Consider the following 16,803-nt stretch of genomic DNA (forward strand, 5'->3'; position numbering starts at 1 on the left):
TATCATATTTTTATAAAAAATTTACCATACAGGATGGTTATCGGGTTTTGAGGTCGCGGTTTCATTTTCCCAAGTACGCTCCGGACGAGCGGATCATGCCATACTTACAGATGGCGAGATTTGGGGACGTCGTATTAATCCGGAGGTTTGACCTGATGGCGGACTTAATATCTGCCTTGGTTGAGCGGTGGTGTACGGATACCCACACCTTCATTATGCCGTGCGGGGAGTGCACTATCACATTGGAAGACGTCGCTATGCAACTTGGGTTACGAGTTGAGGGTGTTGTGGTCACGGGTCGAAGCAAAGTGTTCGAACCTTCAGTACAATGCCACAGATTGCTTGGACAATCCCCTAATGATGGAGAGCAGAATTTCACATGCTTGACATTGAAATGGTTGAGAGCAAATTTTAAAGAGTTATCGAGCACTGCCATGTCGAGACATCCCTTAATACGGGGAACTCGTTACCCCAAATACGCAACGTATGTTCAAGTGTGTAGACATCGTCGATATATTGTTCGACATTCAAACTATAGGTAGCACACGCTGCAACAACATGTGCACACAGATACCGTAGTGTTTGGAACATCCCACACTCACACCACCTATTTCAGAGATCAACTCCGTAGGACCGTGGTGGGATCTCTGACCAACGACTGATATACTTTATCACTCGAAAAGTTTCTAAATTTCGGGAATATAGTTCTGCATTCATCGACCTAGCCCTTTGAGCGTTCTCTTTCATGGCATCCCTAATTTTTTCGACGTACACATGTCCTGGCTCTAACTATTTTGCTTGTTTCAACCCCATTTTTGGCATTAAGTTTGCTAGCCTATAAAATGTGGCTGAAAAAATCGCTAAAATTGGTAAGTGACGCGTACACCTCAAGACGGAGTTAATGGCCTCAACGAGGTTAGTTGTCATTTGACCATACCGGTACCCCTCGTCAAAACATTGAGCCTATTGCCACGACTCCATGCTACCCAACCACTGTCTGAGAGAAGGATTGGACCCCTCCATATCAGTCTCTAACCTCGCTAACTTATGTCTAAAACGGTGTGCTTCCAGCTCTTATCCTACGTATGTATTCCGATAAAAATGTGTTATCATCTGAATTAGGAAATGGACTCAAAATAATTACAAATACGAATTTAAATATGATATTTTTACCCATGTTTACAATTTGTTTGCGCCAGTCTTTGTTCTTGTACTCATTGTGGAAGTTGACAGCGATGTGACGAATACAATAGACGGACCTCCACGGAACCTCCGATTGTCGAATCGCAGCAACAAGACCCTTTGATCTGTCAGAGATAATGCAAATGTTGTCTTCCCTGACAACATGTCTCCGCAAGTTTTGAATGAAATACTCCTACGATTCGAAGTTCTCGGACTCCACGACAGCAAAAATGATCGGTAGTACATTTTCGTTACCGTCTTGTGCAACAGTAATCAGAAGTATCTGCATATATTTTCCATAAAGCCATGTTCCATCAACTTGCACTAGCGGTTTGCAATGGGGAAAGGCCCTAACACATGGATCGAAAGTCCAAAATAATCAACGAAAAACTCTTCTCCCCAGTTCCAATTCTCCATTAGGGCCTCTATAAGGCAACGTTTGCAAGTCCACGACAGTTCCTGGGATGTACTCCACCATCGCTGAAATCCAACCCTGAAGTTCATTGTATGACTCATCCCAGTCGCCGTACAATTGTTGCATAGCCATTTGTTTCACCCACCACGCTTTCCTGTACGACACTTTGTACTGAAATCGAGCTTGCATGTCTGCAATCAATATTAACACAGGAATGATTGGGCTATCTTTCACTAGTGGCATGATGCAGTTGCAAATACTTTTGGCATCTAATTTCCAGTGGTTTTGAGACATACGTGCGACAGTACATGTATGACGCCCTTCTAATTTTCGTATTTGTCACTGTTAAGTCCTTTGTATAAATGCAGCTCGAACTCACCAACCACACCCATCGCTGACTATCTAACGTTCCCCAACATATAATGTCGGTATAGATTTGACAACCTTGTAATCAATCGACAACTTCATGCTGTATTGTTTGATGGCAAACACACAGTCCGCCTTGTTCTCGAACTGTTGCCCAACGAACAACTCCTCAAACTGTGAATTTACCGCCAATCTATGAACAGGTATTATATCGGCGTACTCAGGAAACTCAAACGCATGCGCTGCATCTGGATCTATGTTCAACATGTGGCCCCCAGGTTCATTTCGTAAAATAATGCCACGACTCGGGTTACTGAATGAAGGGCCGTGAACATCTTCAACCTCCTCCGATCCTTTATCATCGATATTGTCCGGAACCTCATCAACATCGGGGTCACTAAAATCTTCAACGTCTTGATCAGAATCTTCATCATTATTGGTCATTTCTCTAACAATTGCCTCTATGCTTATTATCACCTCCGGATGTATTTGTAGACGGAGACCGAAGGTGGGGTTGTTATACGAACTCCGACCATAATTAGTGTAACGACCCGAACTTTAAGGTTATTAGAAAAGTGTATTTTCGGGTCATTGTTTCTAAAAAATAGATTAGAAAATATTTATTAAAAATATTTATGAAGTTAATCGAGTGGTTCATTAGAGTTTTAATTAAGTAAATTTAGCTTAATTAAGAGTAATTAGAAAAAAATGACTTAATTGAATAAATGATGAAAGTTGAATTGTAGATTAAAAATAAATAAAAAGGACCAAATAGGAAATTATGCCTAATGTATGAATTTAGGCGGCAAAAGATGGAAGAGTATAGGATTTTCTTATATTAATTAATTAATTTATTATTATGGTTATTGTTATTTAATTGATATTAAATTATTGTATTATAAAATAATTTGAAATAAAGACAAATGTATGATGATAAAATTGTACAAGTGTAATATATGTATTTGAACACTTGGAATATAATTGTATATTTACTTGATTTTAGAATAAAAGATATTTATTAATTAAATAATTAAATAATGAGATTTTTGTTTGATAAATAAAGAAAAGAATGACAAATGTATGGTATGTATAATGACATGTGTAATATTAGTATACATACATTTGTAAAATTAATATATGTTTACTTATTATATAAGTGTATTATTAAATTATTAAATATATATATATAAAAGAAAAGAAAAACAAGTGTATAAAAATGATTGGTACAAGTGTTAAATAAATATTTGTTATTAAATAGATTTTTAATATAGTTATTATTGTCATTATATATATAAAAGAAACAAAAGAATAAAAAAGAATGAAAGAAACAGAATAGCAGGGGACGAAACAGAGAAGGGAGAAAGGAAGAAAAGAAAAAGGGAACAATAAGGTTTTAAAGGTTCCAAGTTAATTTGCTAACAAGGAAAACAAGGCATCGGCATCTAAAGGAAAAGAAAAGATCGTTGAGGAGTTAGCTCGAGGAAATCGGTTTGTATTTCTATATTCCGAACTCAGTCATTATTTGTTATATTTATATACATATGAAAATTGTTAGTGTTAGAATTATGATGTTTTACAATTGATATGGATTGATTTTGGTATGTGATGAATTTATCAAATTTATATTGATTGAAATCATTTTGATTGAATTTATATTGATTGAAATATATAATATATATATGATTTATGTAAAAATTTGAATATTGAATGAATGTTATATTGAAAAATTATATTGATTGGAAATATGAGGGAATTGATATGAATATATGAGATTTGTGATAATTGAATATTTGATATTGAAAAGTGAATTGAGTTGTATTGAATTATGAATTAATGTGAATAATTGAAATATATTTGTTGAATTGAATGAAAATGCATGATATTGTGAAAATGTGTGAATATATGTGATTATTAGAATGGTATATTGATGAAAGATTTATTAAATTGAGAAAGTGAATCAAATACCCTATTAACAGTATCGGACCAGATTGGATACAAATGGCATGCCATTGGATTTGTGAAGTGATGAGGAGATTTGTAGTTTGGCCGAGAAGATGTTTCTGTTATTATATACTTCGATTTATCCGAAGCGGCATTTAATGTCATATTGGTGTGTTTGGGAGGATATGATATACTGGTGTGTTATGGAGGATTTATAATATTCCGGGTGTGTTTGGGTTGGATATTCTGGTGTGTTTGGGAGGAATTCGCGTATCTATCAGAGTCCGAGTCTTGTTAATAGGGGTAAATAAGTGAAAAGATAAATCGAGTGAATTTGATTTGATTGATTGAGCTATTGGAATGAAATGAGAATTGAATTGAGAATTGAAATTGAGATATGAGATTGAAAACATGAACCAAAAGGATCATGAAATGAGTGAAGTTCAAATGGATGATGATCGATGTTAGAATGAATTAAAATGGTATATTGTTAAGAAGTAAAGTGTGAATACAAGTGAATTGTGAATATATTGTAAAGAATTTATACGGTAAGCAAATGAAAAGAATTGAACAAATATGTTGTTGTGTTTGTTATATGGCTTGTATAGAATTTTTATGGTAAGTAAATGAAACTTATCTATAAAATAAATAAATGAATAGTTATATTTGTTATTGTGATTTTAAGTTTAATTGTTATATTATCAAGTGTTCGGATTATAGAAATACCACTGGGTATACCATACTCAGCGTACGGTTTGTTTCCGTGCGCAGGTTAAGTAAAGATAGAACGTTGAATCAGCATCCCAGGCCGATCCCGAATTCAATGAGGTGAAGTGTGTTAATTATGGGTAATGGCATGTACCTAGGATGTCTTATGTGTGTGTCATTTTGAAATTGTAAATGTAAGGATGAAATAAATAAATTTAGGTTTGGTTATGGTATAAGATAAGATTTGACTAATTTGGTATGAATTTGAATTTTTGTGAGACAATGTCAGATTGATTTTGGAATTCCTTATTCTAAATTGGGAAAATCATTAAAAATTGTATAAAAATAATTATGGGCTATAATTTATATGCTTAGAATATTTAATGAGTCTATTTTCAAGAGAAATAAACGGGAACATCATCCGAGTCCTATGCTATGAGATAATTAAATTTTAGTAAAGAAAGGTCGAAGCTGTCAAACAGCAGACTAGGGGTAACTTTGAGGAACAAACTGTACTAATTGGCTAAATAAAAAATTCTGAAAATTTTATGGTAGAAAGATATATGAGTCTAGTTTTAAGAAAAATTAATGGAACTTAATTTGGAGTTTTGTAGCTCCAGTTATAAATATTTTAGTGACTGCTGCTCAATAAGACAGCTTTGACATAAACATAAGAAAATAATGGAATTGTGTGTAATTATTCCGTAAACTCCGGTAATGCTCCATAACCTTCTTCTGGTGACGGTTTGGGGTTAGGGACTGTTACAATTAGGAATTTTGGGTATCTGCGATGTCCCTTCACATTCTAATTGGTCTGTCCATCCAACATTAAAATCAAAGTCAAATTCGCAATGTTGACTTATTGGACTAACATTCTCAACAGGCTCTAAGTCTGCTAACTCGACAAATAATTCAACTGGTTGAGGGTTCTCACTCCCAGTCGACCACCATATTTCCATCATAGTGCCCAAGTCATCATCATCTAATAGCTGCATTTCACAAAATTTGAACGAATCTGTAGAAATTGGAAACTTGTAAAATAATTTGGACATCGCCCTTCCACAATGTATAGCTATTTTCGTACTGATCTTCCTTTTCATTTCTGCTAGCTTCACATTTTTTTTGAATCGCAAACCTACTCTTTGCCGACCTCGAAATTCACAACCAACAACACCTTCTATAATTTCACCATAAAAAAGAACATACACCAAAAACACCTCATTATTCATATTGGATAGATTTTTTGAACTCTCCTACTAAACACAACAATTTCACCATTCTATATATAGTAGAGAACCAAGAGGTGGAGCCATATTAAATATTAATTCTTAAAATTTTAAATTTAATTTAAAAAACGTTTGAATATCTTTATTAATTTTAAAATTAATAATTTATAAAAAATATATTTAGTATTTAAAAAATAATATTTAAAATTTAAAAAAGTAATTTCAAAAAATATATTTAAAATTTAGAAAAATATATTATTAATAAAATATTCTAAATTTTTTAAAGTTAATAATAATAATAAATAAATAAATAAATAAATAAATAAACATAAAAAACAAAACATAAGAAAAAAAAATCAAAAAAGTAAAAAAAAAGGAAACTGACATGGCAGGTAGGGAATCTGGTGGCGCGAATTTAATTGGCTCCACCATAAAATGGTTAATTTCTTTTAAGTCCCTTCATATTTTCAAAAATTTTAATATTTCATTTTATATCTTTAAAAATAATTTAAAATTCATAATTTAAAATATTATAAAATAAATTAAATAATATTTAAAATATTATAAAACTAATAACAAATTTGAAAGTTTAAAATATTTAAATATTTTATATTATTAAAAAATATATTTAATATTTAAAAAATAATATTTAAAATTTTAAAAGTAATTTCAAAATATAAAATTAAAATTTAGAAAAATATATATATTAATAAAATATTTTAAATTTTTTAAAGTTAATAATAATAAATAAATAAACATAAAAAAAGTCAAAAAAGTAAAAAAAAATGACACGGCAGGTAGGGAATCTAGTGGCGCCATTTTAATTGGCTCCACCAGAAAATGGTTAATTTTTTTAAGTCTCCTATATTTTTAGAAATTTTAATATTTCTCTAGTATTTATACAAGTGGCGCCATTCTATATGGCTCCATCAAAAAATTAATTTTTTTATGCTCCTTGCTGACGTTTGGTTCCACCAACATTTACTGTAGATTTCAGGTCATTCTTGTATTTAATTAAAAAGGTGAGTCATTTTGATAATTAATTAAATTATTTGAATTATTTTTATAAAAAAGCCAAATTTTAAGATACGAAAAAAGGAAAATAGTAGGTGAGTGGTTGGCATAAATGTTTCAAAAACTATATTAATAGTCAAACTAGTCAGATTATCAATTTTTTATTTTTAATAAATAATAATAAAATAAAAATAAAAATTATAAACGGGTTCAATTGGTTGTAATCTCATATTTTGTTTTTCTATTGATTTAACTATTCACTTATAAATTAATTCTTTTCTATATAAATCGATTTTCTATCTAAAATATCCATCCATCACCATAGTCTGATTCCAAAAGCAAAGGATGTTATGACAGAGAATACAAAATTTTTAAAGTTGATTTAATATGCAAATGGCAGTTAGAGCATCCCAACAACAAGAAATTAATTGACATATGGGCAAATTAGAAAAAAGATTAGGCTCTGGCCCCTTTTAACGGTCAAGTAGTAGCTGGATCCACATTGGCTTAAAAGCAAGTGAGCTGTAAATTGGACGGCAAATGCCGGTTTTTGTGGCTTTGGATGTTTCTTTTTATAATACCTGCATTCCTCCTTGCTCTCAAAAATCATTCTTCATTTTACATCCTCCCATGGCCGCCGCACCACAAGAAAAACCAATCCACGCCAAAGAAACCTGGCCATTAAGAAACGACGGAAACGAAGACTACTCCCAAGATTTCGAAGACCCGGATTCGTCCTTCGGCTGCGGTTGTTTCCAGGGGCTTTTCCGGTGGCGGTTCCGGCTCGAAGGGCAGGGGTACTTGCTGCAACAAGAAGAGGCAAAAGAAATCTGGTTGAAGAGGAAAGCCAAGGAACTGAAAGAGGTATCGGAGGTATTGGCAGGGCCCAAGTGGAAGAATTTCATACGAAGGTTCAGCGTTTATGGAGCCAACAAAAAAAGGAGGTCGACGATGAAGATGCAGTATGATATTCAGAGCTATGAACTCAATTTCGATGAAGGGATCCATAGAGAAGCTGATGCTGCTTTCCTTGATTTCTCTGCTAGATTTGCAGCTCCATGTGGGATCAACAAAGGGTAGAGAGAGAGAGAGGTTGGGGGCTTAAATTTAATATAATTTTTTTGAGGGGGTCCAAAAGAAATTTTACCATTACATTGGTTTATAAGTTTATTTGCCCTGAATTGTTGAGTAAGACCATTCTTTTTGTACATTGTTCATAATCGTCATATGTGTTTACAGTGTCTTCATATACGGCCAATGATAAATGTTAATGAAAATCGGTTTGTTTTGGTGTAGTTACCTGTTTGGCATAATTTCAATCTTACCTCCTATTCTTTTATCACTTTGGTTTTTAACCCTTTTTTTTTGCTCTTTTAAAATTACTTTATTCCTCGATCTTCAATTGTCAGTTATATTACTTTTTGTTAAAAAAAAACTTATTGGACTATTAAAAACTTAAACGGTGTTGAGATGGTATCTTGTGTTATCATGTTACAATTTATGTTTATTTTATTGTTGATGTGGATAATTCTTTTAAAATTTTTATAAAATTTTTATTAAGTATATGTGAACTGTCATGTAGGCTACTATATGTGCCATTAAAATTTTACGAGTTCAATAAGTTTTTTCTTATAAAAGAAGGGGTAAAATGTAAAATTTCAAATGAATTTTGGTTCAACGTGCATTATTATATATGAACTTCTATTTTGTGTGTACATATAATTTTTTGGTTTAATTTAATTTTTATCAACTACTAACACAATTATCGATATAGCACTAATAAAAATACCATAAAATTCCATGTACTATACTTGAATTGCATATTATCCCTTCTACTAAAAAAATTAGCAAATTAACCCTTCTACATTAGATAAGTGAGCAAAACAGTCCCTCTATTAAAATTTGGTGTTCATATATAATGTATAATAATAAATGTAGCCCTTAATATTTATAAATTTATTCAATGTGACTCCTACTCTTTTATTGGAGGTAAATTAAAAAATTTTAAAACTACTAAAGCTAAAAGGTGAACAAAGCCTTAGTAACAAATTAAAAATCAAAATTTTAATTTTAGAAAAACTAAACTACATCAAATTAAAAATGAGATTAAGTCTTAAAATTAATTATAATAGAAGGACTAAAAATAAAATTAGACTGATTTAATTCTATTCCAATTGCCCATTACAGTTAGGTACGCTTTTTGAAAACAGACAAAGGAGATTTTGGGGATCTCCAAAGTCCAAACTTCCATAAAAGGTCAAATTAGAGTGGACATCCATATTTCAAAAGTCCCACCCACCTACTCCAATCAACAAAATAATGCACGTTGAAGATTTTTCACCTATTCAAGGGACAGCGAAGTTTCATACCTCGGATTATCTGATAACACTCAAAGATTTACTCAAAAAATAAAAAGGTTTTAACAAATTATTAAGCTTAAAAAAAGGATTGAATTAAATTTAAGACATGTTTTTTATACTAGTTGCATCTTGGGCAAGATTTATTTAGCCTGAGCTTAATTCTATCAGGCTTAAATATATTATGTTATAAAAAATGCTATATTAATTATATTTATATTTATATTAAATAATTAACCTAATAACAATTAAATTCATTATTTAAAACTTAAAAAAAAACTTAAGCAAAAATTTATATTTAATACAATAAAATATTTATTATATTTATAGTAGTGTTTTATAATATAAATATTTTTTAATATGTTAGAAAACTTTTATTTCAATATATTTTAGTGCATTATATTTTTTAAAAAATTAATTTTAAATAAAAATAATCTAAAAAATTCAAATATGGTTAGGCCGGGCTGAGCCTAGATTTATCTTTTTTAAATTGGCTAGGGTTGGGTAAAAGTAAGCCCATTTTTCGACCCGAGTTATTCTCAAACTTAAAATTCTAGTATGGATACATTGTATGGATCCGACCCAACCCAGGAGGACTTGTAGAGTGCATATCCTATTTCAAAAGAAATAATTTTTATATTTAAATTTAATTATAAAAAATATAGATATGAATATAAATATATTTTTATTAATTGGAGCCAGGCTGTATATAAATCTTAATCGGATCCAGAGTGGATGGGATGGGCTGCCCGGCCATGACCCCTCTCCACAATGCTATCTATTATTCTAGCTTAGATTTCGCTGTAATTCTCATTGAGACTTAGGCAGGTCTTCCCCTATTTTTAAGATGCATGACTTTCTTTCTTTTTTTCAATAAGAGGAAGGGATAAAGAGGTTTAGGGATGGACTTCCTAATTAATGTTAACTAAAAATTTGACGTCCAATTTTTTAAACAAAAAACATTAAGATTTAATTAGAAAAGCACTCTATTGTTATCATTATTATTATGAAGGCACAACATTGAAAGGGTAAGAAAAAAAAAGCCTTAAAAGAAGGCTTTTCACACACATGCTATCAAATATGAGTGCTTCATATGTTAACATTGTGGCAAATTCAACATCTACATTAGAAATGCTGCAATGATCTACCATGACTGTTAAAAGGAATATAAATTATGCCAACTTTATTACACTGTACACTCACTACTTACTACCCTTATTCACAGGGACCCAGATAAAAGTAACCAAAATTCATAATCTAACAATACAAATTAACCCTTTCCTTTCTCCCCAGTAAAGTTGCAATAATATAATCCCTAAAACTATTGCATGGCCACCACATTCGTATGTTTGGCTTTCTATGTAGTATGTTTGGTTTTGTCGTGTCGGTGATTTGCTATCCCGTCGGAGACGATCGCCATATTGTGTGTTTCTTTTTTTAATTTCAGTTTTCACCTGCAATACTGAAATTAAGGTTGGTAAACTTGGTACATGTTAAAAAAAAGAGACATGGAATAATATGTGTATATACGTTTTACGTTTGGTCTTCAAGGCGGTAGAAGTAGATGGATTAGTGTGCCAGTTTCGCTTCCTTTGATTGATGAACCAATTGTTTATCTGTTTTAATTGTAACCCTGTTTCTTGAACCAACCTTGCCTTATCTTCCTCCTGAAATTAATTTTTTTTGTTAGATTAATATTAATTACTGTGCATGAAAATTATTTTTTTAGGGTTCAAATTATCCTCTCAACAATGTCATTTTTAAGGTTAGAATTAGAGTTTTCTTTTCGAAGGTGTAATGTATATCTTACCACCACACCCAACAGAATTATATTAATCTTTAATAGAAATTATAAGGCGATTATAAAGTGGTTAAATTCCAGTTTTTATCTCAATAATAAATTCAAATTTGGAGATTTAACTTCACATAATTTAATTCTTCTATTATTATTAAATTATGCTTTAATCCTAACTACCAACACCTTTAAAATCTTGTTAATAGCTTGATATGTATTAAAAATAAGTAAATCTTAAATCCCTATGTGAAATTATGATTACCACTATAGTTATTTTTAACTAATTTATCATTTTAAAAAATAATTCTAATTCAACCTCAATATTTTAAATTTTTTAATTTAAAAATCCACATAAGCCATTGAGGATGTTAGTGAATTAAATTAAAACATAATAGTAGAGACCATGCCATCACAAATTAAAATATAAGAAATAAATCTTCAAATTTTATAAGGATGACCGTTCTAGAATAGTAACATCGGTTCTAAGACTAGAGTTGTTGATATACGGTATCAACAAATGTGGGGAAAGAGGAGAAAGGTGTCAGTGATGAAGAAACAAGAGGAAGAAAATAATAAAATGGAGTGTTTGGAGTGCTGTCCCCTTAAAGAGGGTCTTTAAAAATATATATAAGAGAGAATTTTTTAGTTAGATTCTGAGTCGAACTTCAAATTAAATTATGATATATTTTATTATAATTGTATAACAACAATATTTTAAAATGCCATCATCTTAAACTTGATATTTGATCATCATTTTTTTGTCATCTTAGTTGACAACAAGGTCCTTGGCCTTTCTTAGTTAAGTGGACTAATAACAATTTTAATCCCTTTTAATTGTTATGTAATTAATCTAGACTTTTTTTAGATAATTTTTTTAAAAAAAATCTTTGATATTGTATTGGAATGCAGTTGATGGTTGAGCTAGAAGTAGAACTTACAGTAGGATATGGCCACTTGGAATGTGCCTGCCACCAAGCTTTTAAAACCGACGTCGTATCCCCTGGAAGCTTTCCTGCCCTTCTCTTACGTAAAATTTCCTCCCTTATGTCAACAATTTTCTCTTTGTAACCCTGTAAGAAGTATAAAAAAAATTAAGCCACAATTGAATTGCGACATTTAAAAAAAAAAAATCATCAAATTTTATTACCTGTTTGAGTTCGTGTTTGAGTTCCCGTCTCACACGCTCCATCAAAGACCTTTCAGTCTCCGTCGGAATGAGAGGGCCAAATCCCATTGAATCAGGACCGTCGAAACTTGCATCAAACAAGTTTGCATCACTCTCCACTTGGTCTTCATCATCATCTGACATTGTTGCCCCCGTACCTTCCCCTGGTGAAACTCCTGTTTACGTGTCAACTATGTCACTCCGACTCCTAAGTGTCGGATATTGATCCGATTATAGGTTTATATATTAGAGGATTGAGTATTTATATACATACATGCGAAATAAAGAAATTGGTGTTGGCCAAAACTAAAACTTTAATTTAAAAGGGCTTCAATGTCTCTTTGATTACGCCTTGAGAAAGCATGGGATACCAATGGATTAGTATAAAGCAAGAAATTGATGGCAGCTATAAACAAAAATACCTGTTAAGCTCTGTAAGGATTGTTCAATTTCCCAGCATGCCATAACTGCTTCCATTGCATGGACCCGAACATGTTGTTGCAATTGTTCTTTAAACGAACATAGCAATACAACATATTGCGTCTACATTAGAAAGCAATACCATCAAATTTTATTTTCTTCAAACCTTTCTAATGACTTCATTTTGGACTTAAATGCCACCCATATTTATAACTGATTGTAAATACTATAGTGGTGGAATATTGCATTAAGTTTCGGGGGTTAATTAAAATTTTTCAAAATTTTTAGGGTTTACTGAATTTTTTAAAAATTAAATAAAGAGGGGTCTAGTTTAAATTTAAAAAAAAATGGCAATTTTCAAAAATTTTAAAGGATTTAATTAAAATTTTCAAAATTTTTGTAGGACTAAAAAAATTAAAAAAATTTACAAGTCTAAGTAAAGTTTTTAAAATATTTGAAGGGTTGAATGACAATCTCAAATTGTGGGCCCCCTTTTGGCTGCTCTTGTGTTCCGCCCTAAACCTATATACATAATTATAATTTAATCCATATGTTCTGATTATATTCTAAATTATATTTGAGGTAGCATTAGACGTCCAAACTAATGGTTAGATTGATAAAAAAATTTTATTGGTAAGACATTTACAGTTAAGGGATTCAATTAAAACATTTTAAAATTTAGAAATTAATTTAAAATTTGAATTATAGTTTTAGATGTTTGGAGAAATTAACCCAAAAACTAATATAAATGGAAACGCCGCTTCACTTTAATCCTCAAAATTGAGTGATGAAAACGCCAATATCCTCAAGTTTAGCAACAAAATTCAAGACAACATTAGAAAACAATTAATTAAAAAAATGTTCCATTCAGGGGCTGGCCCCGAAAGTTGTGAAAAGCAACTTAATTTACTTTTAAAATTTTAAAAAGGTATAATGATTTATTTAATTTTATAATTTTATAATAAATTTATTTTATTCTTTTATTTATTTTAAATTTTAAATTTATATTACTTATCAAATCATTCTAAAATAAATAAATAGAAAAATTAAAAGTCTAAAATATCGCCATTTAATTCCATATAAAATTTTAAAAATTTAATATAATGATAAAATATATTTTTAAAATTTAAAAAATTAATTAATTGCAATGTAATTTCAAGAATTAGAAGAGAGAAAAAAAACTAAAATAATTTATTTTATAAAATTAGAGGATAAAATAAATCTTCTCTTAAAAATTCTCATCAATTTAAAAAAAAAAAAACCTGATTCTAGTGGGTGATTAATAACAAATGTTTTCCAAAAGAGCAATAAAAAAATCATAACTTTTAAAACCCAGAAAGGCAATTAAATTCTTTTTTCATTTGCCACTGGGAATAAATTAGCAATTTGTGTAGTAGTAGCTTACCATGAACTGATCGAGTTCTTTGTCGTCCGCAACCAAGCCCTGGGCTGCGCCGCCAAGAGCGGAGTACTTGGCCACCGCGTGCTGCAACTGAGCCAGCTGAGAGTCGATCCTCGGGAGCTGGTCCACCGGCGTGGCGATCCTAAGACACGACACGTGGGCCGACAGTAGCTGCTCATACAAAGGGTGGGCTAATATCTCCGCCTTGCACCTCGCATTTTGCCAATTCACCGCCGCATCTCCTCCGCTTTGCACCACGACGCCTTCGCTCTTGTTCATGGTCTCGCTGTTGCTGTTCTTCAATTCCCCAGATTCCACGGCGACCATGGAGTCCCCACCACCTCCTGCTGCTGCTGCTGCTGCGGTGGCCGCCACGTCTTCGATGACATCGCTGTGGTTGCGTTGAAGAAGCGAAGACGACGAGCACGATAGCCACCGGTTCGGAGCTTGGTGACCCGCGGCGTTGGAGTCTGAAACAGTTTCTGCAATATGAAGGTTGAGGAAGCTCGGGTGATCAGAAAAATGATCACCGTGAGGCTGCGGTGGTGGCTGAGTCTGCTCCGAACGGAGGAGGGCGGCGTTTAACCAATTGGGACCGCCGGTTTCCGTAAATTGCGCCGGTTGTCGTTGGTGGTGGTGGTGGTCGGCGAAGTGAGGATGGAGAGGTAGGTCTTGGGAGGAAAGGTGGTTGTGGTGAAACGACATGAATGTAGCCAAATCGACTGCGCCTGGATGATTATGAATTCATGGTTGTATTTATAGAGAAATTTGTATTATTGAAGCATAAGTGAAAAAGGTAAGAAATTATTACAAGTACTGAGTTACTGTAAGAAACGTGTTTGATGGGAGAGTTTTGAGAGAATGGGAAAAGTATAGTTTGGAAGGAGAAGCTGTTTTCAGGTCAAGAAATCTTGCTTATATAATGAAAATGGTGTGAAAGCTGAAAGGCCACTCTTTTCATTTTTTCCTTATTTTATTTATTTATTTATTTATTATTATTTATTTCATATTATGAAAAATGGTGGAAGGAGGTGAGAGGGACCAAGACTTTTTGTATGCATTAAAGGCCAAAACTAAAGTGTCCCTGTGTTGATTTGTGACAATTTTAAGGTTGGGTTCCCATTAATTTAAATATTAAACTCTTTGCTGTTGTTGTAATATTGAGGTTAGATTTTGTTATATGTGTAGCTTCTACTTTAATTTCATACCTTTGTAATTTTCAAATTAAATTTATTAAATTTTTCTATTTTCTGCATATATTACTGATAGATATATGAGTTAATAAATTTAAGGGTCAAAATGAAAATTTTAAAGTTTGAAAAATATGATGATTAAAATCAATTCAATTAAAAAACATAGATTAAATCTACGACCTTACGCATTGCACAAAACTAAGGCAGAAATTAACCATTAAAATTTAACTATTATCGTTTGGACTAAGATTAAAATTTTAAATTTCGAAAAACATAAAGACTAAAATTGATAAATTCAAAACCTACAAAAAACTAAATTTTATCAAATTAAAATACAAAAATTAAATTCACAATATACAATACTTTGAACCAAAAGTTCAACAATTAGTCTCTAAAGTTAGTGGATATATGTACGGATAATTCAAAATAACTATAAAAAATGGATAAAGTAATGTTTAGTCTCTAAATTTTGTAATCTTTTTTCATCTTAGTTTTAAAATTTATTTTGCACTACATTAGTCTCAAAGTTAGACAACTTTTCTCAATTTGTTTCATGAAGACAACTTTTCTCAATTTGTTCCATGAACTTGAATTTAGTTAAGAGTACGACGATATGATACTCTGAGATTGTCCTATGTCATCAATTGAAATTTTAAATAAAATATATAAAATCTAAAAAATACCAACTTAAAAATTTAGTGATGAAGCCATTCAATTTTATAGTTTGCAAAATCCAAATTTAAAGATGAATATAGAAAAAAAGGTTATCAAATTTTGTTACTTTATCCTTTTATAAAAGATTGGTTGGAGATCAATAATTGGAAAGCCAATATTTCTTCTTTTATTAGGAAATGTTTTATAATCTCCAACACATAGAAAAATGTCATAGTAGTTATAGCATTTAGGTAACTTTGAATGTTTTTTTTTTAATAATTGAAGGGGAAGGGGTGTCTATGATTTGGTGATAATTAAGGTTTGATTTCAAAACAAATCATTTGTCACTATACCATAGGCTCAACTGGTAGATTAAACCATGATTTTGATATTTTTATTAAATTTTAAATTTTAAAATTTAATTTCTATAATTCAAATTAGATGTTTTGATCCTCCTACTTTTAAAATGTAATTCAAATTGACAATACTTGTTTAAATTATTAGACCCTTAATCATTTTGTTATTATGTAAATTTTATTGGATTGTGTTTATTCACTTTAATTTTTTTAAATACGTTTAGATATGTTATTAGTTCCTATATTTTGATAAAATTTGAAATTTAATTCCTATATTTAAAAAGTTATTAAGTTTGACTCTTCTAATTTAAATATGTTAGTCCAACATTAATTTTGTTAGTATTCTTTGTTAAAATTTGTCAATTTGACATAGTAGTTACGTTGCCCTAATAAGTTGTGATATATGATTGACGAAAAATAAACATATTAACAAATTTTGACAGAAACTATCAACAATAATAATAATTGAACTAGGATTCTCAAATTGTACAAGTAGGAGGATTGAATTTTAACTATAAAAGTATAGGGGAAAAATCACAAATTTTGTAGAACTACAAGGACTAATAACATATTTTTAACCGTTAAAAAATACCTTTAAGCATTATACAT

At 31.0% G+C, this 16,803-nt stretch overlaps 2 protein-coding genes across 5 annotated transcripts; one reads left to right on the forward strand and one right to left on the reverse strand.

Moving 5' to 3' along the window:
• The first annotated feature begins 7,219 nt into the window (after window positions 1–7,219).
• On the forward strand, window positions 7,220–8,147 carry LOC107962912 (uncharacterized). The gene has a single exon (XM_016899473.2). It carries the CDS (start codon window positions 7,393–7,395, stop codon window positions 7,930–7,932), a length of 540 nt encoding a protein of 179 aa, XP_016754962.1. The 5' UTR covers window positions 7,220–7,392; the 3' UTR covers window positions 7,933–8,147.
• A 2,134-nt stretch (window positions 8,148–10,281) lies between these two features.
• Window positions 10,282–15,160, reverse strand: LOC107962913 (homeobox protein knotted-1-like 3). Of its 4 annotated transcripts, none has more exons than XM_016899477.2 (6): window positions 13,995–15,160; window positions 12,592–12,712; window positions 12,152–12,345; window positions 11,943–12,074; window positions 10,740–10,876; window positions 10,282–10,663 (listed from the first exon to the last, which is right to left on the reverse strand). In XM_016899477.2, the coding sequence occupies exons 1-6, from the start codon at window positions 14,694–14,696 to the stop codon at window positions 10,660–10,662; spliced, it is 1,290 nt and encodes a 429-aa protein (XP_016754966.2). In that variant the 5' UTR covers window positions 14,697–15,160; the 3' UTR covers window positions 10,282–10,659. The 4 variants fall into 4 exon arrangements, with proteins under 4 accessions (XP_016754966.2, XP_016754965.2, XP_016754964.2 ...); XM_016899476.2 differs by having other exon boundaries at window positions 10,282–10,671; XM_016899475.2 differs by lacking the exon at window positions 10,740–10,876.
• Window positions 15,161–16,803: the final 1,643 nt, after the last annotated feature.

Source organism: Gossypium hirsutum, chromosome A06 (assembly GCF_007990345.1).
Source record: "Gossypium hirsutum isolate 1008001.06 chromosome A06, Gossypium_hirsutum_v2.1, whole genome shotgun sequence".
Taxonomy (NCBI): domain Eukaryota; kingdom Viridiplantae; phylum Streptophyta; class Magnoliopsida; order Malvales; family Malvaceae; genus Gossypium; species Gossypium hirsutum.